The 27,131-nt window shown below is 40.9% G+C and overlaps 3 protein-coding genes across 4 annotated transcripts in view; 2 read left to right on the top strand and 1 right to left on the bottom strand.

Moving 5' to 3' along the window:
- The window catches only part of LOC127611119 (neuroligin-4, X-linked-like), a 273,291-nt gene extending 260,912 nt beyond the window's left edge, over nucleotides 1–12,379 (top strand). The window contains exon 12 of the transcript XR_007965239.1: nucleotides 12,364–12,379. The gene's annotated coding sequence lies outside the window, so the exon portion shown is untranslated. The remainder of the gene's footprint in view (nucleotides 1–12,363) is intronic.
- hs6st3b (heparan sulfate 6-O-sulfotransferase 3b) overlaps nucleotides 1–15,943 on the bottom strand; it is a 59,758-nt gene extending 43,815 nt beyond the window's left edge. The window contains exon 1 of the mRNA XM_052081486.1: nucleotides 14,825–15,943. Within this exon, the coding sequence (XP_051937446.1) occupies nucleotides 14,825–15,384 (560 nt within the window). The 5' untranslated portion in view covers nucleotides 15,385–15,943. The remainder of the gene's footprint in view (nucleotides 1–14,824) is intronic.
- A 1,703-nt stretch (nucleotides 15,944–17,646) lies between these two features.
- The window catches only part of uggt2 (UDP-glucose glycoprotein glucosyltransferase 2), a 52,380-nt gene continuing 42,895 nt past the window's right edge, over nucleotides 17,647–27,131 (top strand). The window contains exons 1-14 of one of the 2 annotated variants that reach the window (XM_052082529.1): nucleotides 17,647–18,284; nucleotides 19,159–19,241; nucleotides 19,318–19,448; nucleotides 20,134–20,246; nucleotides 20,425–20,602; nucleotides 22,927–23,023; nucleotides 23,103–23,175; nucleotides 23,754–23,854; nucleotides 23,983–24,082; nucleotides 25,101–25,161; nucleotides 25,420–25,511; nucleotides 25,665–25,815; nucleotides 26,568–26,687; nucleotides 26,978–27,063. In XM_052082529.1, the coding sequence (XP_051938489.1) occupies nucleotides 18,151–18,284; nucleotides 19,159–19,241; nucleotides 19,318–19,448; nucleotides 20,134–20,246; nucleotides 20,425–20,602; nucleotides 22,927–23,023; nucleotides 23,103–23,175; nucleotides 23,754–23,854; nucleotides 23,983–24,082; nucleotides 25,101–25,161; nucleotides 25,420–25,511; nucleotides 25,665–25,815; nucleotides 26,568–26,687; nucleotides 26,978–27,063 (1,520 nt within the window). In that variant the 5' untranslated portion in view covers nucleotides 17,647–18,150. The remainder of the gene's footprint in view (nucleotides 18,285–19,158; nucleotides 19,242–19,317; nucleotides 19,449–20,133; nucleotides 20,247–20,424; nucleotides 20,603–22,926; nucleotides 23,024–23,102; nucleotides 23,176–23,753; nucleotides 23,855–23,982; nucleotides 24,083–25,100; nucleotides 25,162–25,419; nucleotides 25,512–25,664; nucleotides 25,816–26,567; nucleotides 26,688–26,977; nucleotides 27,064–27,131) is intronic. The other variant, XM_052082530.1, reaches the window with a different exon arrangement.

Below are 27,131 nucleotides of genomic sequence, written 5' to 3'. Positions count from 1 at the left end.
TCTGCCACGTCCTGGAAGGATTCTTCGGTGATCCTCCTGGGCTTTGTATACTCACAGCCATTTTGATGTGCTCCACATGTTCAAAACAGACCCCCAAGGTGACATCCTTGAGTTGGGGACGGTGGAAAAAAAAAAGAATCAAACGCAGTCAGGACAGGTGGGAAGGGAGGCTAGACTGTGTTCTAACTTAGCCGGGAACTGTCGGATGCTCAGAGTGTTGTGAGCTATGGAATTGTCCTGTCACACATCTTCTCGTGCATTGGTTTTGAAATATATCGTGTGACACCAGTCCAGGAGCTTTTCTGACTGAAATTGTATAAAGTGGGGGTACATGCATACTGATTTTAACATGCGGCAGACCCCACACATGACGAGGAAATATACGGTAGTCATCCACCATTTGTGACATCCGGGGTGACTCAGGTCTCTCAATCTTGGTTCTAGTTCATCACCAAGACTGGTTGACAGGGTTCATCCACACTACACTTATCCAAGCATGCCTTTATGGACCTTGCTTTGCGCACTGGAAACAAGAAAGGACCATTCCTTAATGTTGAAAGCATCCGATTGTAATATTCTGGGCAAACTAAAGTGAGGGACACACATACGGATTGTTAACATCTTAAACCAGGGGTGTGCAAACTACGGCCCGTGGGCCAGATCTGACCCATTGGTCTTTTTAATCCGGCCCGCCAAAGATTGGTGCACAATTAAGGTTTGATTGCATTCATTTCGTTTGGACTTGTAATGACATGTATTTCAACACCAGGTGGCGCAGTTAATTCAAGTTGCAAAGCACAGGGAGGGAGGGGAAGACAAAGAAAGAGGGAGAGAGTAATGACCATGGAAGGGAAAGTGATATGTATCTGATTAAACGAAGCGGGTAACAAAGTACGAAACCTTCAGGAGACACCTGGAGTCGGAAAGACTCAAATCTACGAGACTTTGAAAAACAAGGAAGCGATTCTTACTCAGTCCGATTCTGGCAATTTCCATGCTCAGAGTGAATTGCTTGTGGCTCGAGTAAATGAGCATTTCCTAGAATGGTTTGATTGTTATCATGTTAAAAACTTTCCGCAAACTAAATAATTGCCCACCCCTATCCTAAACGATTCTCAATATATGTGAGGCTCCACACATGATGTTGAAAAAAGTTGCCACGTGTACTCTTATGGATCTTAGATTATAACGTGTGCTGTACTCGAGATGACCAGCACGGCACACCACAAACTAATGTCGACACAGACAACTGCGAATTTCTTCCCCCCCCCCCCCCCCCCCCAAACCAGAAGTCTGTCATTGTACCAAGACTGACTTGTGAGAAGAAGCATAGTGCCCAAAGGCATACAGATTTTTTGGAAATACAAAGAAGAAATAGTGGGAGTTGGGGGGGGGGGGGAAGGTCTAGATAGCTTGGAGGGAAACTGGACCACTCTCGCTTGTCTTTGATGTTTCATTTTGTGGTGAATGACTTGTGAGACAAAAAACCACCAGTTGTTTCTCCAGTTGTCTGGAAACAATGCGATTTTCAGTCAATTTCCTAACTGCCTATTCCGTATTTACATCCCTATGGCAGAGTGTGGCTTAGCCCAATTCGGCGTTCACCGCACATAAATTTAAGATTTATGACAGCAAGCCCCCAACCATTTTCTGAGCAAGTCTTGATGAATCACTCCACCCATCCCACACTATCGCTCTTTGAGACATCCGAGAATTGAGGCTTTGCTGATGACAAAATGCTCAAATGTAGCCCAATATCGTACCGATTACGAAGGCACCCGCTTAAGCACTCTGTGTTCCACGCTAGCACTCTGCGACGACACCTCTTGTTGAAACACGCTCTTATTTTCGTTCCTTACTTTAAAAAAACCACACTGTGACTTGGGAGCCAATTTACACCAGTCACTCGAGGTGGGAATGCAATGAAATGCATCCACAGAGAGGCTCGTTCTCCAGTGGGAAATGGCAAATGTTTCCATCGGCGAATCTAACATAAGACTCATGAATGATATGCGTACTAACAGAAAGAAAGAAAATAGTCACCAATCGGTGAAAAGGCAAAGTAGTTTATTTATGATTCATATAATCATTTTTAAAAAAAAAGAAAAATGCTATTTTTCCCCCCACAGGATGATGGAAGCACTGTGAATGTTAATGCCAGTTTCATACGGGGTAGAATAACGCTGCCTGGAGGCATTGCCATATTGAAGGTCTACATGGGCGTACCTCAACTTTTCATCCTTTTTCTTTAGCCTGAATAGGTTGTAGTGTACACCAGTCTGCCTCAATTGCTGAAAGACACCTTTATTGAATTTCGTTCAACACAACTGACTCAATACTTGCTGATCAACGAATGGATTACTTTTAATGGCGCCTTATAGTCGTGAAAATACGGTAATCATTTATCATCGCTATCCTCCGCGACTCACGTGTGACCCTAAAAGAATGACTGGATGGATGCATAAGGCCAGCGATGCCCAATCGGATGACATGAAACATCCATAAATTGGAATGAAATTCAAAGGTAAAGCAACTCTGATAGATTCTTAGAATGTCTACTGCACAATGTGGCGAAGGCATACTTAAACTCATCTTCATCCAATCATAAGGCGTTTGGGTGACGGATTGCTGGCCGGCACAGACGACAACATGAAGAGACTTTATCCTGTCAAAAGATACTGTAGTGGCACACCCCATGCGGAAGATTAGACTCTGCATGAAGGTGACTCCACCTGGGCTTTAAAGTGAGCTCGCTGCTCAGTCGACCACTGAATCCAAATGCCGGGATGGCGTGAGCCCCAGCTCGCCTCTCCGCACTTTCTGTCACTAGCCCGCCCCAGATAAGGACAGATGACCTTTCTCCGGGTTGTTACAATAAATCAAATCCAGACTCACTTATTCTTAGCTTTTTCAAGCCTCGCAGGTATCGCTTCTGAACTATTACATCCAAGCTCTGCTGCCATTTTCCCCCGCCTCTGTTGAATATGTCAAGAAAAGAGGTTGACTACACTATTAGATTCTTGTGATTAAAAAGATGGCAATCACAGGAGAGCACATATCTGGGCAGGGCAGCGAGGTAGCAATAATGAACTTGCTGATGAAGCCAGTACAGCTCAGCAATATTGGAGAATTTACTGTAGGAATCTAAATTTGCGTGATAGCGTTTTATGGACTCTTTCAAGCAAGAACGTTCTTTGGCCAATTAGAGGCAAAACAGAGCCAAAGTTAATTGCCCCCCTGTTAATAAGAACATTTAAGCCGCTCGGATTCCAAACGGGACTCTTAGGGACATTAACCATTGAATCCTTGAATCACTGCGCTAGCTGACTCATTCCCTTCTACTGAAGATGACTATATTTAACTAGACCAGTGCGCTCCATAGCATCTGCTGCTTTAGCGCCGGTTCTGGGTGATGTCTGATCAAAAGACGCTATTTGTGGGAGCTTGCAGTTCACGCTGGATGAAACAGTCATAAAAGTACCGGTAAGTCAAACAGTGAAGTAAAATAAAGTTACAGCAAAGCTGTGAAGTGTGATTTCACACGCGTATGGCCTCACCGACTGCAATGTGGTCCTTGTCTGAGTAGTGTTTGTATTGGGTCATTAGAGCCATGCCCTCTTGTGGCCAGCCAATCGCATTCTGTCAGCCGCTCGCCTCTTTGGGTTGTTCTCCTCTGCATCTGTCACTCTGTCTGTGTCATTAGACTTAGCAGGTGTTGTGAGCTTGCCCTTCCCTTTCTGTGTCAGCCAATTATCTCCTTGCCTGTCCTTGGCGTGGACCAGCTGCCACCAGTCTACATGAATAAGCTAATTGTACCGGTAATTTGTTTACTTCAATTTTTGATGGATCCTTGTCAGAGGCCTTGTTATTTGAAGCTGTTACCGTCCCAGTTCAGGGGCTGCATCCTCCAGATAATGCACTTGAAGGCCAATGACGTCACATCACAGACTGAAGGTTGTTCCAATTTGAAGGCTCTTTCAAGTGCAGAGCACAGTTGTGGCGCTCTATTCCAGTTTTTTTTTTCTGCTAGATGCATTGGTTCTGTTTTTTGGCCTTCTATATCCCAAAGTTACTTGACCAAACCAGGGCCTCACCCGGAAGTAGGGCTCACAGGTCTTTACCAAAAGAGGGCAGGCCCCTCGCTGGACCAGCTTTTGAATGCAGAATCACCAAGTTCAAGGCAAGAATTATATTAATAACGCAGTCTTGAAATGACTATAATGACTGCAAGTTCCAACCAACTACAACAGTTAGCATGCTTACGAATGGTGTAGTAAAGCACAGATAACATCAGCTCGTTTCCGTTCTGACGTTACTTCACAAAGCCGAGGAAGGCAAAGTGGCTACTCATTTTCTTCTACTGTTCTACATTAAGGCTTTTTACAAAAGTGTATATTTACCAATGAACCAAATATTAATCAGTAAACATCGTTTGAAACTAAGATAATTGAAAATAATGTATTAAATTCAATAGAAATTGTGTGATTACCCAAACGCTTCAATATAATACAATTTAGAACTGTAATTGCAGCAGTGTGAAACCTTGAATCTATTGTTGCTCATACTGACAGAATCCGAACCATACCTACATTGAGCCACCTTGCATCATGATGTAAAGGATAAAGGAATGTGATAAAGCATGTGACTGAAACAAGAAATCTCCCGACCATCCCCGTTTAACATGGGCTGACAAGGTTTTTTGCAGGTGCCTCTGAATGCTGTATGTGGCCTCCATAAAGGGCTGCCTGTACTAATTCACTTGGGGTAGCTCCCAGAGATGCATTTTTGTATCATACCACAGTGGACTCCAGAAAAATGTCGAGAATGAGTTCAAATACGACACGGAAATGAAGGTCTCAAGCCTCCTCATTATACTGAATGTGAGCAAAAAAAAGGCCTTGATTATTTTCTGCTGAACGAAAAAAAAATGTCATTTACGGTACATGGAACTGCAAACCTGGACTGAAACTCAAAATTGTGACTGGAGTCAGCCACTCGACCAAATGCCATCCTTTAATCACAGTGTAAGAGCTGATTCAGACATCTGGAGATTCATATTTGCCTGACCAGCAAATATTTTTGACAGCAGCCTCACAGAACCTACAAGCTTGATCTGGCAAGCTGCTCGGCTTTCATTACGTAAAGTGGCTTTTAAAGAAAGACTCTAAGCTTCAGCCGCACTACATCCCAAGACAAATGGACACAAGCATAACAACTTATATACACCTGTGTTGCTAATATTGCAGTGACACAGACCATCAAAGCTATTCAACAAAATCGGACTCAACAATAATGTGTGAAGATGACTCAGGGTGCTCCCTTATGCTTCTGCTATCAAACAGAAGAACTAGGACGCTAATTCCCATTTTCAATACAAATGGAATGAAAGGAACCAAAATATATGCTTCCGCACAAACTACTTTAATGTAGGCAGCAAACTGACTGTTATTATACTGTACAGTGTTCACGGTACTGTGTCAAGTACTGTCTACAGTCCAATATTTTGACCAAAAATGAGACTTAAGCATATTTTGTGATAGCTCAGCATGTCTCATGAGACCGGAGTACATCAAATTTAAAACAAATGAAAAATGGCACGGAAAAATGGCAAAAAAAGGCACGGAAAATCCTCCTGGATCCCCCGCACTTTGCCCACCACCTTTTCCAGCCACTCCCCTCAGGCAGACGCTACAGATCCATGCGCACCAAATCCAGTAGACACTTAAACGGCTTCTTCCCTCTAGCCATTAACTCCTTAAACAGTCACTGACATAGTCACTCTTCTTGTACTACAAAATGGTACTACAAAACTACTGGTTACTCTAAAATGGTTCAATGATTTTGTTGTTTACGATGATACTAGTGCAGCCTGTTATACCGGAGACAAATTCCTTGTGTGGTCTACATACTTGGCCAATAAAGATGATTCTGATTCTCTTGAAATATAGAGCATTTTCAATCCACATCGTTCGTGTCATTTCTAAAGCATGACGCCAATTTTTGTGTTGCAGCAGGAAGCTTTAACTTTTAATTTTTTTCCAAGTATATTGGAAAATGTATTAGGTAATGTTGTAGGAAAATAGTGCCTACCCAACATAACAGTTATTGCTCTCCATTGAAAATCCTGTATTTGGCGTTTTCATTCAAAAGCTGATTTTGGCTTTACATCAATAGATAATATTAACTCACTGCACAGTTTTGCCCTTTTTGTCCTCGGTTTACAATGGTGCCGACATTTGACATTTCAAAGTAACATGCAATGAAGTAGCTCGAACAGCACTGGAGGTTCTCAGTAAACTGGTCACCAACTTTTTGATCCACGTGGCTGAGCTTTTTCAAAGAAGAAACCCCACAGGAGTTAATCACACCAATGAAGTTGCAGCTCAGTAAACGGAACAGTGAATGGAAATGCACTATGGAGCTCTTTAAATGTGAGAGTCACTGCAGGCTCCGATTATTATTACCTCTGGATTCAATTTCTTCAGTCAGACGTCACTGAGAAAACAAGAACCTGGTCGTAGATAATTCCCCAAGCCGCGATGGAACAATCATGCTAATCAACCCCCTAACCTTCGAAAGGCAGATTAATAACATCTTCAAATGGTAAGAAAGTACAATTTGGCTGTTTCTAATCACTATTCTTTTCAATTTATCGGTCGCTCCTCTTATGGGAAGAGTGAAGGAGCAATTTCATTAAGGAGGTGTGAAGCTGTAACATGTCGTTCAAGTACGTTATTTTTGACCCAACTGTTTTTAGAAAACTAAATGTTGAATTGCTTGGACAATATAACTCATCAGAGTTTAAGTGTGTTATCTAGCCAGTTTCCATGGTTTTCTTGCTTGTGAACCAAAAATGACTTACTGGGAATTTCTTACATAAAGTGCAATTCCATTGAACTTCCACTTCCTGCCCCAATGTTATAGAACAGGTTCAATTAGCCAGTGTTGGCTTTGCGCATGCGCTTTTCAGGCGCATTCAGAATGCAAAAGGCTGAACATCTCCGGCGGTGGAGCATGTCTCAGAGTCTTCAATAACGCCACAAAAAGTTATGAGATTTTTTTTTTCTTATGGCTATAAAAAGGTAACTCCATGGGTCAGACGATTCTCTAAATATACCCATAATGTCACTAAGTTACCATCACTAAGTAGGCTCACTTCATCGCATGCCTGAGTTTTACCACTGGTTGTCAGGGTAACAAAAGCAATAACAGGCATTTGCATGAGAAAGAACCAGCCCCCTAAATGGCGGGATTTGAAACAGGGTGTGACAAGTGGATATTAAATTGACACGTGACTCAAAATTCATTTTCCTTCATTCTAAAAAGCAGAGTGTGTCTGAACATTAAAAGTGTAGATATCAATGGCATCTGAGTCTCAGAATAAAACGGTTTAAGTCGATTATCAAAATACTCACATACCTTGTACGCTGCTGCATTGAACATTTTGGACGAGTTTACGTAATCACTCTGTCATTTAGCATACTGCAACACACTACTGCTCATTTTGGACTTGTTTCCTGCTCGATTGGGCTACAAAAATGCCAGATGGGATTATCAAGAACTGCCATGATATTGATGGCACTCCTAACAGTCTCAAGATTCATATTCTTCCTTCGAAGGAAAAAAAAAGCCATTTATTGCGAGAGTGACTGGCTGAGGCACATAGTACAACAGTGTGCAACCGGTCCATTACGGTGACATAATGTATGAAAATCGTGATATGTGGACATGTGCAATTGGATATAAATATCATAATCCGTGTGTGAAAATTCTTACGAAAATCATGAGATTTTGGATTATATTAGCATCGTAGGCGTTAACATGAGACAACCCGGAGAGGCAACTGTACCACGTGAATAAAATCCTACATATTGCAACTTTTGTTTTAATATATCCAGGATATTACTTGACCACAAATATACATGTGCACATATTTTTTTGTCTGCGTTTCCTAAAACAACATGAAACCTGACAGTTAAAATCATGGGAATACCTGACAACGTCATACGTTTTTGAAAGCACAACACACCAATCCAAAATTAACAGTGTTACTGTAACAGTTATACAGCACTTAAAACGTGGCAGGGATTATGTCAACTGTTGAAAAATGTTCAATATGGAAGCGTATGTATGCCATTATTATTACTTAATCGGCTACAAGGGGAGGTCAACACAAAAGTTTTCTTGACAGTAATATGTTCTATGCACCTCCACTCAGCTAAACACGGCATTCTGATTATTGCTATGACGTTCATCTTGTCTACTTATGGTAAATTAGGTTCACCGGGAAGTCGTGACAGCTCCCATGAAGGCTGAAGCGACAGCCAAAACTGTCTGCTAGGTTTTGTCTTCACCAAAACAAAGACTATCGTTTGCAAAAAATGAAACCTTAAACCGCATTGTGATTAATTTTTTGTATGTGAAAGATGAGTTAAGATGCAAAAGCCACCCGTTTTTAGCCAACTCGGGGGTGGCCATTTTGTCACTTTCTGTCAACTGAAAATGACATCACAGTTGCTCAGGGCTCAGGTAATGACCAATCACAGCTTGCCTGTTTTCTGAAGCCGAGCCAAAAACATGCATAATAGTTATCCTTTAAAGGCAAAATGTTGCCACTGCACTGAGAGTTTTTTTAATCATAAAAATAAAGTCAAATAGGTTTTTTTTTTCACATTGTGGGAAAGTTATTCATTACTCACAATTTTTTTTTTCTTATCAGAATCAGAACCTCCCAGGACATGAAGTGGGAAGTCAACACCAACTCCATCCTGAAAAGGGCCCAGCAGAGGATGTACAGTTCTACGCGGCAGTCATCGAATCAATCCTGTGCTCTTCCATCACGGTTTGATTTGGGGCTGCCACAAAAAAGGACAAAATCCAACTTCAACGGACAGTTAGGACGGCGGAAAAAATTATTGGCACCGTCCTATCCATTCTTGAGGACTTGCACACTGCAACAACCAAGTCAAGGGCACAGAAAATCATACTTGACCACCCGCACCCTGCCCACCACCTTTTCCAGCTACTCCCCTCAGGCAGTCGCTACAGATCCATGCGCACCAAATCCAGCAGACACTTAAACAGCTTCTTCCCTCTAGCCATTAACTCCCTAAACAGTAACTCAAATCTACCTGTAAAGTGGCTATTTGCAATTTTGCACAACCCTGTGGAACAGCATCCCGTTGTAGTTATTGTAGCTCCAGCTCTGTACTCACTTGAACCACTGTCGCTGATCTATATTCCACAGCACCAGGCACTTTAAAGCGTTCAAGGACATCTGCATAATTGAACACTTGTTGTACTACAAATACTGCTACTGGTCACTTTAAAATAGTTCAATGATTTTCTGCACCAACTGCACAACTGTTATTGCATTTTATTCAAACACAGATCACTTTAGCTCTGCTTGATACTTTTCACATTGTCTCACTGTTGTCACTGGGTGGTACCACCGCACAACGGTTCACTTACATTACGGAATGTCCTTCCATACTTATTTGTCATGTCCTTGTTTATGATGACACTAGTGCAGCGTGTTCTCCTGGAGAAAAATTCCTTGTGTGTTCTACATAAAGATGATTCTGATTCTGATTACTCAATGAATTTTTTTCTTATCTAACGGTAAACGCTTTCCCTGGAAGCCACTTGTGTGTCATGACAATGGAAAAGTAGTTGACACACAGTTCTGATGCTGCCTTCTTAATTAAGGTAACACTTAATTAACAACAGGACTGGCTTACTGCTCAGATCTGCCAGCAATGAGGACTTGAATTAATGACACAGATACACACAAAAGCAATCTCCGGTCCCCTGAACAACAAGCCCTGTGAAGGCGCATTCACACGTAATAAACCCAAAATCCCATCATTGTAATGAGTGCATCATCAATACAAAAGTATTAAATGAATTTTCAACATTTTCCACTTCCTTCTTTCAGCCTCTTGTGTGTAGAGACTACTGTATATTTATCAATTTCTGTTTAGCCATTCAGATTTTAAAGAATTGTTTTCAATACATAAAAAGACTATTAATCTATTCACATTTTCAGGCCTTCTAGTCACAAAATCTTGCTTTTTTTTTTGTAATAAATCGTACAGTGGGTTGTCCAGCATAATAGGACAGAAGGTGTTCAACCTCAGGATTTCCATTTAACTGTGCTAAGCGCACTAAAACTGATTTAATAATAATGCTTAGCTCCATTCAACACTGTGAGGGGAGGAAAGAGGCCAACAGTGATGAACGACACGGGTTAGGTCTGGCGAACAGACATGCATGATTTAACAATCTGAGTTGTAAATTGAAACTACTATCAAGTAAATGGAGCTCCTCTCCGCATCAATTATTATGAATAAAATATTAGGGTAGATGTTATTTAGCAATGTATTAGGGCACATCACTGCAGAGGCATGTAAGTAACAACAGTCCTTTACTTCAGTAGCAACCTTGTAAGACATTAAAGTGATGGATCTTTTCAACAAAGGATTGCAGAAAGGAGGAACTTAAATATAATGGGGAATTACAGACACTGTGGAAGGCATACAGTAATTACTATTAATCTTGCACTGTTGTAATGTGTTGTATTCAGGCTGTGGCTTTGTTCTTGTAAGCATTCATTATGCATCAGCGGCAAGAAAGTGTCTAATGACCATTTTGTATCTGATTTTTAAAGACTTGAGTCATCTGCATAAACTGAAGTGACAATGGTGTTGAAATGAAAAGCACATATATATATATATATATATATATATATATATATATATATATATATATATATATATATATATATATATATTCGGGGTGCTATGAAACATCTACTTCACTGTCTGTCCCATGATCTTGTGACATCGCCAGGCACTGGACATCAATGTCGGCCGCACATCGACACAAGTTATTGATCGATTGAATTATGGACGAAATATTATACTTAAAATTCCGAATGCTCTTTTTTTATTCAGGTGGGATTGTTTTTGATTGATTTTTAATACAATTTATTTATTTTTCGCTCATACACATCATCTCTGGAGGGCACCGGAGATTTACATCAGGCACACAACATAGGTTATAATAGATCAAATAGATCAACACAGATTCACATAGATAATGGCGGTATATATATATACCTGTATATTTATATATTTTTTACAGTATCCACTACAAGCCCCCAAGCCCCCAAGCCCCCTCACTGCTCAAATTCCCCGCTGACAAACCGCATACTCCAGAGGAGCCACACCGCAGGACATACACACTGATCATTTGTGACACGCCCGACCTTTCCTGGGCAGGGCGGCCAGCTCGGCCGTGCACGGGCTGTAAAGGCCAATACGGTATGGTGAAGGTGAGGCCACCTTTTGCACCCAACCTCAACCTCCAACTCACTTCCATCTCCATCTTCCATCAGGCTTTGAGGTGAGCACCTACACTGATACCCTCAGTCAATATGAGAGGCAAAGTATGGCGTACAATCTGAATGTAATGGTTGTAGACGGGAGTACGAGTTGAAACAAAAGGTCTGAAATATTTAGCCTGACCCTTGACTCGATTTACTCTATGCGTCGGCTTTCATAAACAATAGAAAAACAAACCTTTTTTCCCGACTGGAAAAAAATAAGCTGAGTTGGTCTGTTATGACCTTAACTATGCCTGATACCACCCTGTGTGTCACCACATACTCGTACCACGCGCCGATAGCATCTGTAAAGCTTACACAAACACTTGACCCTCAAATAGCGACCTTGCACTTTCTGCAGTTAAGTAAATAAAAACTCACAACTAAATGAAGACGTGCTGTCATTGACGAATCTTTAATTAAGGCATTACAGCGGAATATGCTGATGTACCAAGGTAATGTGTGCATAAGGCTATTACTCATCTCAAAATGTGTCCCAGATGAGGAGGAGGAGGCAGAATGGCCTCAGAATGGACGCCGCGGGATTTAAGTACACGGTTCCGAGAGGACTGTGAGCTCAGAGTGGATGCTGCAGCTGTGAAATGAAGGGCTGTCGCATCCACTGAGCACTTCTCTGAGTGGAGGAAACACACTTGGCGCAGCAGAAATAAATCATGCGCGCCTGTTTTCTTTTCTTTTTTTAAAAAAATACATCAGCGTGCGATTGTAGCTTTCAAAACAAGAGATGGGAAGTTCTTGCTGCCTTTCAAAGATTTCCGGCAGTGCTTTCTTCAACCACCCCACCCCCACCCCACCCCGCCCCTTTTCTAATCTGATATGTGCTCATGTAGCTACGTTTTGAGGAGATAACTCTGACTGATGCAGCTTTAATGCGTCGTTTTATGACTAGCCTAATGTGCAGTGCTTTTTAAAGACTTGCAGATCCACTGAATAAAGCATACGGCAGTTCTGTTGAGAGAAGAAAAAAAAAACTTTTGAATCTCATGAATCTTTATAGAAGCAGTACATGTGTCGTATACACGACCACAGAGTAAAAACCTCTCTTTTTGCAACCATCCTTCATGGTTAATACAATTAAAGGCATAGGCTATTAATTTTGGATGATGGAATCATCAGGTAAAAATACGGAGAAGCTCGTTGTGCTAGTGGTGTTATAGCATGTCTGCCTCAGAGTTCTGAGGTTCTGGGTTTGAATCTCGGGTTGGGCGTCCTTGCGTGGCTTTTGCATGGTCTCATCGTACTTACGCCTATTCACACTTTAAGGAACAATTTAGAGCCGTGATTTGCCAACTATGGTGCGAATACCAATAGCAGTTCGAGGGCTCTCTCTCGTGGATCGCAACAACAACAACAAAAGAAAATCTCTAACTTAAATGTTCAAACCGTGCAGACTCTGGCAGTGGCTTAACTTTTTTAAAAAATCCAGCCATGTGCATTTGCATTATGGTTCGGATTAATTGACCTTTTACCGACAAAACATTTGCTTTTCGAGTTGTTTATTTTATTTTTCATTAACATCAGTTTAATTAAATCGTCATTTAACTTTTTTTTAACATATATTCAGGTACAATAATAAAATTGTGCCATGTTGCAGTGGATAACAAAAATATTCAATAAATAAAACCTCTTCCTTCTTTTTGCTGAACACTCAGGCCTGCTATGAGCATTGTTGGCCATCATGGTGATACTTGGGGAGCCAAGTGGTACTTGGTGAAAAAAACTTGAGAACCACTTGCTCTGAGTCGTCAATGGCCCCAACATGTATGTTTTTGTAATGTTTGAGGAAGCATAGGGAGAGCATGCAAACTCGACAGAGGAAGGACAATGACCCGTGAGGCAAACGTTCTAACGACGATAAAGTATGCTAATTCGCAAATCAAATGTGTCCATTAGGTTATTCCTGATCAAGACATAGAATACAATGACCTCGTCTCTACTAAAAGCTATGTTTCATCAACATTCAAACACCTCACCTCAAAAAAGTGTCAAGGATCCCTATCAGAAACCGGAAGTGGCTCATGGATGGTTTTGAATCAGCCACTAGGGCCAAGTCACTCCTGTTTGGCGCTTTGATATTGTGTCATAGAATAAACATCCAGTATGTTCTTTTTCATAATTTTTTTTTAAATGTTCTTTTAAAATGCATCAGTATATGGAAATAAATAAACATATTTCCTTTAATGAGTAAAGTAACTCCAAAGGCCATTTATGAAAGAAAATAGAGGAAGTACATTAAAAAATAAAAATAAAAAAGAAACTATGACACATTTCACCTCATACCAGGCTAGGAGTGACGTCTGTATTATAGGGACACTTTTTCTTTTGACCTCACAATTCAGTGAGTCTGTGTGTGTTTGGGATGTAGAGTCTCTCAAAACAATTGTGCAAGTCGAGAGTGGTGATCTATTGGCCATTAAAGTAAATACAGGGGGTGCTTAAACACATCTTAGCAAATAACATCGCTGAGAAGGGATTCTGTATACATTTGGTTAATGGGCCTGACTGCAGCAGCAATGGAATAACATTAGCAGCACAGCAATAGACAGAGCCTCATTGTGTGGGACTGATGAGCACACAAGGACCAGAACCTTTTGTCTATTTATAGTTTGCATGCTGAGTGTGAGAAGCTGGTTTTTCTCTCAAGTTGGAGGTATTCATACTCTCAAAAAATCCCTGATTGCAGGGTGATTTGTTGTTATTGGACAATCAGCGCCTTGCGTGAAAGTTTTCCATAAAGGAAAATTTTATACTGTATCTGGGGTTGTCCACCTGTGGTTTTTGTGCTTGAGGTATACATTTGATTGATATAGTGGGTGCACGGGCTGAATCAATCATAAAAACCAAATTAAAATGTGCATGTGTTTAAAATGTTATCATTTATCCAAGCATTTTCTTTACCGCTTATCTGCATGATCAGCAGGCAATCGCAAGCGACTATTCATGCACATTCACACTTAGTTTAGTCATCAGTGAACCTAACATGACATGTTTTTTGCCAATAAATTGAATTTGCTTGAATCAATTATGCAACAAGATGAACAACGTATATTTACACGTACTTTTGTATTTTACAATGAAAAAGTGCTTTTTACGAAACTTTTTTTTGTGTATGGGGAAAACGGTGGTAAATTAACACAAAAATTATTACAGGACTCTTGATCATGTGAATGCTTGGTGCATGGGCCGGCCGGATTAAAGAATGGCAGGACCTGATTCGCGGGCCATACATTGCTTACCACTGTGATAGATAATAAACATGACAATAAATTGAATTAAAGTAGACATAAAGAAATAGATAAAGTAATTTTGTAAACAATGTGGAAAAGTTGGTGGGGGGTGGTTATGTTGCGCTGCTCTTTAAAAGACATTTTCGGAGTTACGTGCAGTCGCCCGTGTGGGTGTGTAGTTTGTGTTTACCTTTTATTCCTCTGGACCTCCTTTTTATCCATGATGACAGGCACGCAGTTGGTCAACTCGGTCCAGTCGGCGTGCAGCCCGCAGCTCCATCCCGTCGAGAAGCGGGAGAAGAGCCACGACTCGTCCTTGCCCGGCCGGTGGCAGGTGCACTTCTTCTGGCCGGCTTTGCAGTCACACGGCTGCTCCAGGCGGATATTCCTCACCAGGTGCCGGCCGAACGTGGTGCCGCCGGTCTTCTGGATATGCAGGAACACGATGACGTCGTCCCCTTTCATGTTGAACTCCACGCGTCGGTCCAGGTCTCGCTGCGTGAAGTTGAACTGGGACGGCAGCTTGGCGGGGTTGTCGTCCTCCAGGTCCTGGTCCACAAAATCATCCCCGTCCTGGAACCCAACGGAGAGCAAGCTCACTCCCCGCGGTGCCTCTCCGTTTTGCAGCGGACACGAATGGCTGCCGGCGGGACAGATGTACTGGTAGCCTATCGTGACAAAAAGCACAGCCAGGATAGGAACCAGGATGAGCTTGCCGGACTTATCATCCATGATTGGCTTCGCCTTCATTCCATCACTGGGGTCGTGGAATAAAAATTGGGGACTCGGCTCTCCGTGAGAGGTGCCTAATTATTCTGGTGCCACATGTTGCCAATCAGACGTCGATTACCGCTCGAAAACAGCGCGCCGTGCTTCAGCTTCAAAGTTAAGCTGCATGTCAGGTGCAAAGTTCTAAAAAGAAATGCTTCGCATGGTTTGTCCCGCGGATTCCGGCCCGCAACACGCGTGTGTTCTCTCTCTCTCTCGAGAGAGAGAGAGGATGTCGCAAGACTGGGATTGTTGCGTAGCCCCCCCACCCTCGCCACCGATACCGCCACCCACCACCGGCAGCATCCCCTCAGCTTCCCCCGGCTGCTGAGGCTCTCTGACTGGCTGCACCGGGAGCCACTAATCGCCCTATTGTGTGCGCGCGCGCGTGTGTACACGCGCGTACACGTAAGCGCTGCAAGTCCCATTCCCAACGTCCCATTATCTCGTTTTTAACATTTTAACCGTCCCTACGTTGCGTTTGCAGGGTGCGTGGAGACATCATGCACAATCAGGCACAGTGATTCTAAAATAGTCTCAATATAAAAAGTGACCAAATCTATCTATCTATCTATCTATCTATCTATCTATCTATCTATCTATCTATCTATCTATCTATCTATCTATCTATCTATCTATCTATCTATCTATCTATCTATCTATCTATCTATCTATCTATCTATCTATCTATCTATCTATCTATCTATCTATCTATCTATCTATCTATCTATCTATCTATCTATCTATCTATCTATCTAATGTATTGTACATAAAGTATCATATATCGATTATCTTATATCGACTCCATCGTATCTAATGTGTCATGATGCACAGGCATCTTATTACTCCATCCATCCATTCATCCATCCATCCATCCACCCAAGGGGATTGCTGAAACTAGAAAAGGTGAGCGTTGCATCCCTGTATCTTTACATTTTCAAAATGGTTGGAGTCGGACATTTTCATGAGTCAGGCTACAGGCCACATGGCACTTGTGAGATTTCAAAATGACTTGCTGGGCAAAGACTTTAACTATCATTCAGATGGAAATGTGAAGCGTCATTACTTGCAGTCATTTGTACATCTGCACCATCAAATGAGGTCCGGTACAAGAGCTGCGCAAATTCATTCAGCCTTAACAAATGGTTGTTTTTCACTGACATGGATTGTGGTCTGTTTTGGCTGGTTTATATACATGAGCGGAGCAACTTGTTCAGAAACACCACTCATTATGGTGCAGTGCGATTCCCCGACAATGAAAACTACATAAATTAACAACTTGTTAGTTCCGCACAGTGCCAGATAAAGTTCCCCACCGTTCCAATTAAATCTGAGTATTCTGTTTATGCAGCTTTTATTAATTAAATAAATAGATCAATGAATACATCAATAAATATGTCCATTTTAATTTGGAAGACATGAATGCAATAAAGTACGAGTCTTACATTTAATCAGAAAGTTTACTTTTTTTTGGTAATTAAACCTATATTAAATAGCTAAGAGGAAAGTAGTATATGGTGTCAATTTTGCATTGTTGGCGTTAGAGTGACCAAATGTCCTCTTTTGCACTTTTTTAAACCCTGTCCGGGCGTCCAGTTGAGTTTTTATAAAATTCATGAAAATGTATGTCTCTAGTTCGTTCTGATAGGACCAATTCACATGCGCATAATTTTACTTTCGTTTTTTTAAATGAAAGAAGCTCGCTTTAAAAGTGTGCTTATTTTTTCGGGGATATAAAGACCAATGGCATTTACTAAATGCCATTTAGATAAACGACAGTTGCTTAATTGCTAAATTAAGTTGTTGGCTGGGTGTTTATCAAGTGTCGGTCTTTTTGTGTATGACATGGGGTTGATTTGTTCATTTGTATTTAATTTTGTTTGTTGCCAAAGGACAAATGAGCTCACCGCAATTTTATCTACTATCGTAAAAACACACACATTTAACAAGCCTCACACGGATGAATGAACAACAATCTACCAATGGCCGATGCAGGCTTTTGGTGGGAAAATGTTTGAGTCGCACTCCAAGGCCCCTTAGTTGTCCTTCGCTGTGCCTGTGTCAATTCGTCTACCAACGGGTTGAAACGACACATATTTTATTCTTTATTGCCATTAGTGCACTGAATGCAGCATAGTACAACGAAAGAAGAACACAAATTACTCCATATCATGTATCATTAAGTTTTATTAAAAATAATTAAACAGACCCAAACCGGCAAACTCCTTCTCGCCAGTTGTGTCGGTTGTAAGCATACGTTCACGGTTACTAATAGATGTCCAAAAATAGACCGCGGAAGTCGTTGTGATTGTATTCCTAACGTAGCGGTCATGATCAATAACATGGTGAGGGACAGATTACAGCTACGAGTAAGATAATGGTTCGAACGTCCAACTTTACCGCAACAAGTTTGTAGATAGCAAGTCCAACCACTCCAGACATCTTATTGTCGTAATTCCAATTGTTCAAAGATTAAAGTTTGTGAATTTGGACGTCATATAAAGTTGTCTGGTTAGGTGCTATGACTCCATTTAGGCTGGTTCTCTCGGTGAGCAGTTGCGATTTCTTTCGGCTCTTTTGCTAAAATGACTACATGTGTTTGACATACAACCGAGTTGAGGCTGAACTTCAATAACTACGTGGCACAAGACTGACTGACCGACAGACCGAGCGACTCGTGAAAGGCGTGCTGGACCGCGCCACTTGCTCTCTGTGCAGGTTCATACAACTTCATGTTAATACAGTACAATGAAGATGAGGAATATTATCCTGCTTTCCCCGCTGCTGCTCGTGATCATGCAACACACGGCATCTGCATCCAAAGGTGTCATTGCAAGTCTTAAAGCCAAATGGCACGCCACTCCTTTCCTTTTGGAGACAAGGTAAGGTTATCCAGAGTCATCCGCTGTAGTTATCGACCAAATGCAAATGAGAGATTAAGGAAATAGTCGTTTATAGAACTGAATGGAAGAAGAGGCACACGTTACCTTAACAATGGCTATGGTTGCAGGGAAGCCTAAGTAGCAGCATGCAATCATATCTGTCATTTGTGAAACACTGGAAACTTCAAGGTCGACATGACTATGTCAGAGGCGGTCCTGGCTAGAAATACGCCATGCGAACCATTCCTTGAGCGCCCCAGACCCATGACCCTTAAACCCCCCAAAAACACACACACATACACACTCACACACATTCACACACATACACTCAAGCACATACACGCAGTTATCTAATAAGATAAATATTCAACACCCCGAACTGCTCCCTGCTTGTTGTTTGAGGGTTTCTAATTTACCTTAACATTGTTGCTAATTTTGTTAAGCATATCTGCCTTTTACTGTATGATTTAGCACAGCTAGAGGACGTTTGTTGTTTATAAAAAAAATAGATTTTTTTTAAATGTTCAATTTTTTCAAAACCCACTGATTATTTCAATAATGTGCTCAAAATATATTCTACAACATCAACATATTTTTTATGTAATTGTAATTGAATTAATCAATTACGTAGGGTCCCTACACACGGCTGCCATGTTTTGCTACCATCTTACTGCTACGGATATCTGAAGGAGACAAACTTAGTGAACCGGAGGCTATTTTTCCAGTAAATGATGGTCAAATTCCAATTTCTCCATAGGCGTTTGACTTCCAAGGTTCCACTGTAGTTTACAGATGAAACGTTGCAGTTTGGTTCTACGGTTGCTCGAAAACAAAGCTATATTGCATGTATTCAATCTTTTATCCTCCCTTTCAGTGAATTTATTGCAGAGGATGGAAATGAGAAATTCTGGCAATTTGTTGACACTGTGAAAGAGCTCACCGTCTACAAGCAAGGAGGTATATGAGTTTGAATCTTTTACCTCCCTTTACATCATATTTCACTTCTAATTGATCACATTCTGATCCATCATAGAGTCTGTCCGCTCATACTACAGCCTTATCATTAAAAAAGCCAACCAGTTCCTCACGGAGCTACAAGTGAACTTGCTGAAATTCGCTCTTGCGCTGCGCTTCTACTCGCCAGCTGTTCACGCCTTCCAGCAGGTACGGTGTGATCACAAATTATAAACGTGTGAAATCTAAAACATTTTGATGATGATGATGTCTTTGGGAGCCACATAAAGTATTGCAGAATTATTCATGCCAGAAATAAATATACCCACACCATTTGGATGACAAGTATTGTGAACTACATACTTTCTGAGCAATTTTTTTTTGCATGCAGCCCTAAATTCATTACAAGAGCCCACTGCCTTCTTTACTTACAATTGCTTTGGTATTGCAAGGTCATTATTTTCAAAAACACTGGATGAAGTATTCGACTTGAAATTGAATTGTTCAGCGATGATCTTGAATGATGCTTCAGTATTACTTCCAGTGCTTGCAGGCTTTTCGGTGCCCCACACATCATGTAAAATGTTAGATAAACCATCCCTGGTTCATAATAACGTTTCATACATAGATATGCCTGATGTAAAAATTTATTATGTATTGCCATAGCATAAAATTATTTCATACCTATACACACAGGCAAGGGTTTAATAGCCAAATAGTCGATGAATTGTTTAGAATTGTCCTTTTTGTGTGTGCAGTTTGCATGCTGTTGTTCAACATGCAGAAAACAGGATAAAATAAATATAAATGACTACAATACATTAACGTAATCCAAAAAGACACAAGAGACAGCGTTGTTCATGTCTCATGTCAAAATGTAGCCGTTACTCCACAGATAGCCAGCGATGAGCCGCCGCCTGAAACTTGTCCAGCTTTTGTCTCCATTCACGGCCAACACAGCTGCAGTACAAAGAACATCAAGAAGCTTCTTAAAGCGGCCGCAGGCAGGTAAATCCAAGTGACACCGTCAACCCCATATGGCTCTCCCTACATAGCAGAACGGGGCAGAAAAGTTACCCAAGTTAATTTGATATTGGAAATCTTTGACACTCCCTCAGAGTTCACATTTGCCCTTGGAAGAATGAAATGTAATTTTCTGTGGTGCTTTTTTTTCAAACACTTGCAGGCCCCATCCGTATTTGTACAAGAACGATCACATATATCCTGGGGCTAATAAAACAGACGTCCCAGTCGTGATCCTGTATGCTGAGATCGGAACCAAGAAGTTCACCTCCTTTCATACCGTGCTGTCAGAGAAAGCCGAAGCGGGGGCTCTCACATATATACTGCGTCATTTTGTGGCGGTAAGTAGCCCGGACATGGAGTACATGAGAGCTCTTCACTTATTTATGTTATTTGCTGCTTGTGATCTTTGTATCAAAACTCAAATGATGATTCAGTGGGCCCCCACCGCCCCACGCCCCCAAAGCTTGAATTGTGTTATTACGCTGTGCGTACGCCAGCATACATCTCAAAGTAGGACGTATTCGTGTGACCACAACAGGAAGAAATTGTTTGCTAAATATTCTTGAAATAAATTCCTGTATTTCATAAAGATTTAACAGAAAACCACAGCCATAAAGGTTTATCATGCAAATACATACACGTACATCAAATATTAGATTCAAAGATTGTAGATTTGTGTTGTCATGGTAAAGTGACATCATCTGTATGAAAATCAACTGGTTCCGCCTCCTTAGCCAGTCACTGCAGTCCACCAGTCTCTGCAGAGATCCAATTGAAAACAGGAGCACTTTCTCTCTCTGTCTCTCTGTCTCTCTCCCCCCTCCCCCTCTCTCTCTCTCTCTCACTCACTCACACAAAATGCAGTCAGTGACGGACCAAGATGTCTGTTGGTACTTCACCCAGTTAGTGATGATTACATTGACGGACGAAAAACCTCTTCTGTCATTGTTGAGTCATTTTTTAAAAAGCTTTTCGTCATTCATTCATTCATTCATTCATCGGTCAACAAAATGGGCTGACGGACCTTTCGTTAGTACGAAGGGAATGTCCACCTCTGATGGTTAAGATGTTGATGTGACACATGTTGATATCGGTCATAAAGTTAATTCACTCGTGGCACCACCGATTAATTTTTTTTCATGTGGTTGACGATGCCGGTAATAAGCAGGATTTCCGCTTCACAGATACCAAGTCTGCTTGACTGTTGCCATGTGTTATACTAAAGATGGCAATAAGATACATTGATGTATCAGTCATGTAGGTAATTACGTAATGCCACATATTCATTTTCTAATAGGTGGTTGTTTATTTGGGGTGTGGTGTTTTTATATTATTTTTTGAGTGGCCGACACACTTGACAATAATTGACGTATGGCGTCTATTATGGAGGAGACCAATACATTGTCCTTTTCTCACTTCTTGTTTCTCATAGTTCCGACCAGCGCATCCATACCAAGCTGTGACGGAAAGTGTTAAGGAAAAGAAAAAAAATATTTTTCTGTTAAACGAGTAAGGTTAATAATGTGACTGTGAACTGTTGAACCGCTTCTTCTCAGCTGTTTACATTGGTTTAGCCATTTGTTCGGACCCGTATTGGCCTCGTGTCGGTCCCATCGAAAAAGAAAATAACAACAAAAAGGAACATTTCTTTCAGTCTCGCTCAGAAAATGCCAAGGGTCGAGGTGTACAGTGGGTCTGTTAATGGTGCAAGGCTGTGTATCTGACACCAGTGTCAAGGTAGCTGTGTACTGTATGGATATAAAGTATATTTCATGTTCCCAGTGGAGAAATCGTTTTTGAGCACTACCTGACTGAAGGGGTTTGAAATTGCTTTCTAGATTACAGCAAACTAATACTTTAGATGCACCCAAGAGGTCACACCCATTCAGATGTGGTCAACCGTTTATTAAGGGTTGGCTTGACTTATTCAGAAAGGCTGATCGGTCGAGCGTTATGAGTTGCTTGATTGGACTGGAGCATCATTCACCTGCACCAAAGTGCAGAATTTGCACTTTGGCTCGGCACACTTAGAATATCTGCCATCTCCTGGGATCCACCAAATACACGTTAGATTTTTCTCTGTCACGCTTTAAAGAATGTCAGGTATACTTCATTTTTTTGAAATGTCTTGGTGTCATTTCTACAAAGCTCATCATTTAATGAGTGGATTGGTCTGTATTTATATCAGCATAATTCAGATACAAGTAGTTCACATGGCAAGTAGTTCACATGGCCACTTTTCATTCTTTTCAGCAAAACTAGACCTTATTGTCTCTGCCATGAGTGTCAAACTCAAATGACCAAGATCGTTATCAGGCTCATGTAGAGCTTGCTGATGAGCTGATTATTTGAACAAGGAGTGTTGGAGTAGGGAAACTTCAAAAACATGCATGATAGTGGTTCTCCAGGACCAAAGTTTGACACATGTGGTCTATGCTCACCTTACATGATCAAAGTTTATAGTATACAGTTGTCTTTGTAAAACTCAGATAATTCCACGATTTGTCCATTAATTTGTATGTTACTTGGGATAGTGCTTTCTACTTTATATACCACACGACCACTGTGGCACCGTGAATAGAGAAGTCCTTCATTTGTATGGCCGGCAGATAAGTAGTAATGGATCTGCTTCCATCATTATCACCTGTAATCATTGAAACAGGCTCCAAAGCAACAGAAGATGCTTTTATCAGGGTACGGCGTGGAGTTAGCAATCAAAAGCACGGAGTATAAGGCAGTGGACGACACCCAAGTCAATGGTTGGTCTGCAGTTGATCAAGTCCTTTTTGTTGAACCTTTTGTGTCTTTAACAATATGAGACCTTGTCTTTCTTTGTAGACTCAAAGACAACTGTAAAGGCAGAGGAAGATGATAATGATGAAGTCCAAGGATTCTATTTTGGAACATTAAAGTAAGGAGCATCTTTTGTTTATGTAAAACAAACCACCTACTTCATTTGGTACCCAGACACTAGATGAAGCCAATTCAATCAACCACTATCCTCAAGAACCATTTGAAAAATTATGTCTTCATAATTGTCATTTTGTTGTCATTCGACAAATATTTCTTATTGCGCTCAGACGGCAACATTTTCTCAAACTCCACCATGAACTGCGGGTTTACAGCGACGTCTTCTCTTGGCGCTGTTTATAGTCACATTTGAATTGAATTGAATACAACTTTATTGTCAAATGTGCTGTATGTACTGTATGTGTAACATACAGCACAGATTAAATTTCTTCCCTCTCAACATAAGACAAGAGAAGAAGAGAAAGAATTTGATCAACTAAACATTGAGAATTACAACATTGAATGTGCCTAGGTTTATAAAAAAAAATCATGCAATAGTTTGAATTATTGCTCGCTGTGCCACTTAAAACCTTCTGAAATTTTCGTGAAACTCTTCGATGGGATCTCATTAAGACTGTGCTGATTGTAATGTTGATGTCAACGTCGCAATATCGTGAGGTTTCTTTTCTATCCGTCAAGGAAATCTCATCCTGAACTCCAAGAGCAACTTGGTGAGCTTCGCAAGCATCTACTCGACAGTACCAATGAACTGGCCCCTCTCAAAGTTTGGGAGCTGCAAGGTAGCAACATAGTCTTGGCCATTCATTAACTGCTATATTAATATGTTCTTCATTTTTGCAGGTTTCAACCAATATCTCCTTTAAAAAAATCTCTCTCTCTCTCTGATTTAATTATTTGATCCCTGTAGACCTCAGCTTTCAAGCGGCTGCCAGAGTTTTGTCCGTGCCGAAGTTTGGCGCCTTGAAGCTCATGCGAGAACTCAGTCAAAATTTTCCAAACAAGGCAAGGTTAGAAAATACATCACTGGGTGAGGAGTGATAACATATTTGATCCAACTTCATGTTTCTTGTGCCCAAGTGAGGTTGTTCTCGCTTCATTTACAACACATACTTTTTTATTTGCAGAACCTTTAAGTATTTTAAAAAGTATTATTTATTGAAGAAAAAATTGCCAGCATTGTAATATGTTTAAATGCAGTGCAATGCCCCAAAAGTGGAACATTTTGAAATTCAACCAATAGTTTGTGGGGGAAAAAACATGCCTAAAACCTTGAACTGGTTTTGCTGTCTTTTTACAATAAAAAATGATGCCGCCACAAAAGTCTAATAATGATGGTGAAGAGGAAAATTGTGATAACAACGGGATCTAAACCTTAAATTTAAACTTATTTCAACATGGGAGAGGATCTGCCTACTAAGCAAATGCTAACAGTAGCATGTAGCTAGCGAACAGTGCATTCTCACTGTATCCGTCAATAATGTTGAAATTTTACCAAATTTTAATTCATTCATATTATTTACATCTCAGTCAGGCATCCTCAAATGATGAGTAGTTTTGAACACATTGGTTAATATATCTTTCTTCTGATATGGACAGTTCAGCCTTATGACAAAAAATGAGCCGGAGAGTAGATGAATGTTTTCATGTTAATGACATTACTGTATACAGTATGTTTTGGGGGTAAAAACTGAAATTGAAACAACATAGAATCAACGTTATTGACAAGATTGTTTTCAATTTTGGATGTCTCATGATAATTCGGTCAACATATTGCTAACCCCTACAATCTGCAAAATCAAATGGCTGCTTGTATTTATTCTTACGTTTCTTTTGAAAAAAGAAAGAAAAGAAGAAATAACAGCAAAAGTGATCTGTAATAGTTGTTTGTTTCCAGGGTATTTACGTACAGATTTATCTTATGGAGGGCGCGCGGGGTTTTCAGTGATTAAAACTGTCACTTTACTAGGTATGATAAAGGCTGATGGGGAGCGTATGTTTTACTGTACCCCTTTACAATTCCCGCAGATCACTGACAAGAGTGGCTGTAAAGACTGAGATGAGAAAAGAAATTGAAGAGAACCAAAAGGTACGTTATCGTAAGCGGTGTCCAAACATGACATTGCAAAAAATAAAATTAAAAACTCTTTGGTTTGATAGCGCTTCACAGGTTAGATGATGAGTCTCTGATCTGTATCTGAAATAACTGCTGAGACCTCATCACCATTTCTTTCAGACTCTTGTCCTTTTATGTGCAGACTTTAATGTAGCTTGTCTTTCTGAGAAAAAAAAGATGGGAAAAAAGCATTCTGGATATCAACCTACTCTTTGTGCTTGTTCCTTTAAGCATCTGAGTGAGACCATTGGTGTTCACCCAGGAGACGGGGAGCTCTTCATAAATGGTCTTCATATTGATCTGGATGTTCACGACCCTTTCAGGTAGGATTCCAACCAGAGATCACCATTGTTCTATCCTCATTCCCCCCGCCTTCTCACTGTGAGCCTCAATCCCTTACCTCTGTGCTCCTGATGCCAAATGATCCCAACTTTGTTGTCATTTAAAACTCTTTCCTTGTCATCTTTCTTTGATAGCCTTTTGGAGATCCTTAGAGGCGAGGCCAAGGTCTTGGAAGGTCTTCACAACCTGGGTGTAAAAGGAGAGCATCAGTACACGCTGCTTCGATTGCCTGTGAACCATGTGGCTGACAGCTATGCCTTAGATATCAGACATCCAGCTATAATGGTGCGTTGTGGTGACTCACCAGTCCTGGACTACACCGCGGGTAACAATAGGGAATCAATCATCTGCCAAGAAATCGTTTTAAATTAGAATCTTGGAAGCCTTTCATTTCGGGATGCGCATAGCATGTCCAAATTTAACCAACTGCATAAAAAAATTCTTCATCCTTCTGATGGCGTTTGATGGAGGCGCTAGGTTTAAGAGTGGCAAGGGCAGTTTGCTCAGGGAAAGTCAACGTCATGCATCCTGCTTTCTAATCAACTTTACAAGTGTAAAAAGAAGTCAGTTACTGTGGGGTAAAATATTTTGTACTGTGCAGTGTTGTAGTTTCCTGTGCTATGGTCATGTTGACCAATTCCCTGTTTGACATTACTGGAATCCTGTGGTGGTTAACATCAGAAAAAAAGGGTGTCTTCTTGTGTGATATGCTGATGTCTTATGGGTTGCCATGCCTGACATTAGTCGGACCCAAGTTGTTATTTAAAGGTGTATTTTTCCCGAAATTCTGTTTGCAAACTTTGGACCTAGGTGGCATACCCGTACAGTGTTTGAGGTTTCACCTAATGCTGTGTTAAGTGTGCACAGAGACTACAAGATGGAGGCTGTGATATTGGCTAGATTTCACAAGTCTCAGATGCAGACCCCAAGCACTTCTGCTCCGTTTTGCTTCGGCTGCACTTCTTAGTTAACAAGCAAGACAGAGTAGAGTAATGACTTTATTTAATGTTTTTTTTTGTTTTGTTTTGTATTCTCAGTGGATGAATGATATTGAGAATGACCCAATGTACAGCAGCTGGCCAGCAGGTGTCGAGGAGTTGCTGAGAACCACCTTCCCAGGAGTCATCCGACAGATCAGACGGAATTTCTTCAACCTGGTAAGGTAGCAAAGTTGATCACATTATACTGACTTGTGTTACATAAACCGTATTGGAACTTCTTAATTGTCAAGAGTAAATTTGATTGACTATCAACCATGTACGTGTCTTAGAGAAGGTCTTCTTAAGTCCTTTGTAAATATAAGTGAATAGGAAAATTGATGGATGTATGTATACTACTTAGTGTAATTATAGTGTGAAAAACGTGTAGCTTTCTATGTAATTTCACACACACACACACACATACACACACACACACCATTTCCCAACCTTTTCGGGACTTTTTTTAGGTTCTGTTCCTCGATCCGGAAGAGGAGAAAAGTGTTGAGCTCGTAAAACTTGTCGGGCTCTTCTACAAACACAAGATCCCCTTGAGGTGAGAGCATCTGCTCATGTTTTATGCTCCACTTTGGGCATTTATAATCCTCACCATGGCGCTGTTTC

Source organism: Hippocampus zosterae, chromosome 12 (assembly GCF_025434085.1).
Source record: "Hippocampus zosterae strain Florida chromosome 12, ASM2543408v3, whole genome shotgun sequence".
Taxonomy (NCBI): domain Eukaryota; kingdom Metazoa; phylum Chordata; class Actinopteri; order Syngnathiformes; family Syngnathidae; genus Hippocampus; species Hippocampus zosterae.
This window is presented reverse-complemented; position numbering and strand designations above follow the sequence as displayed.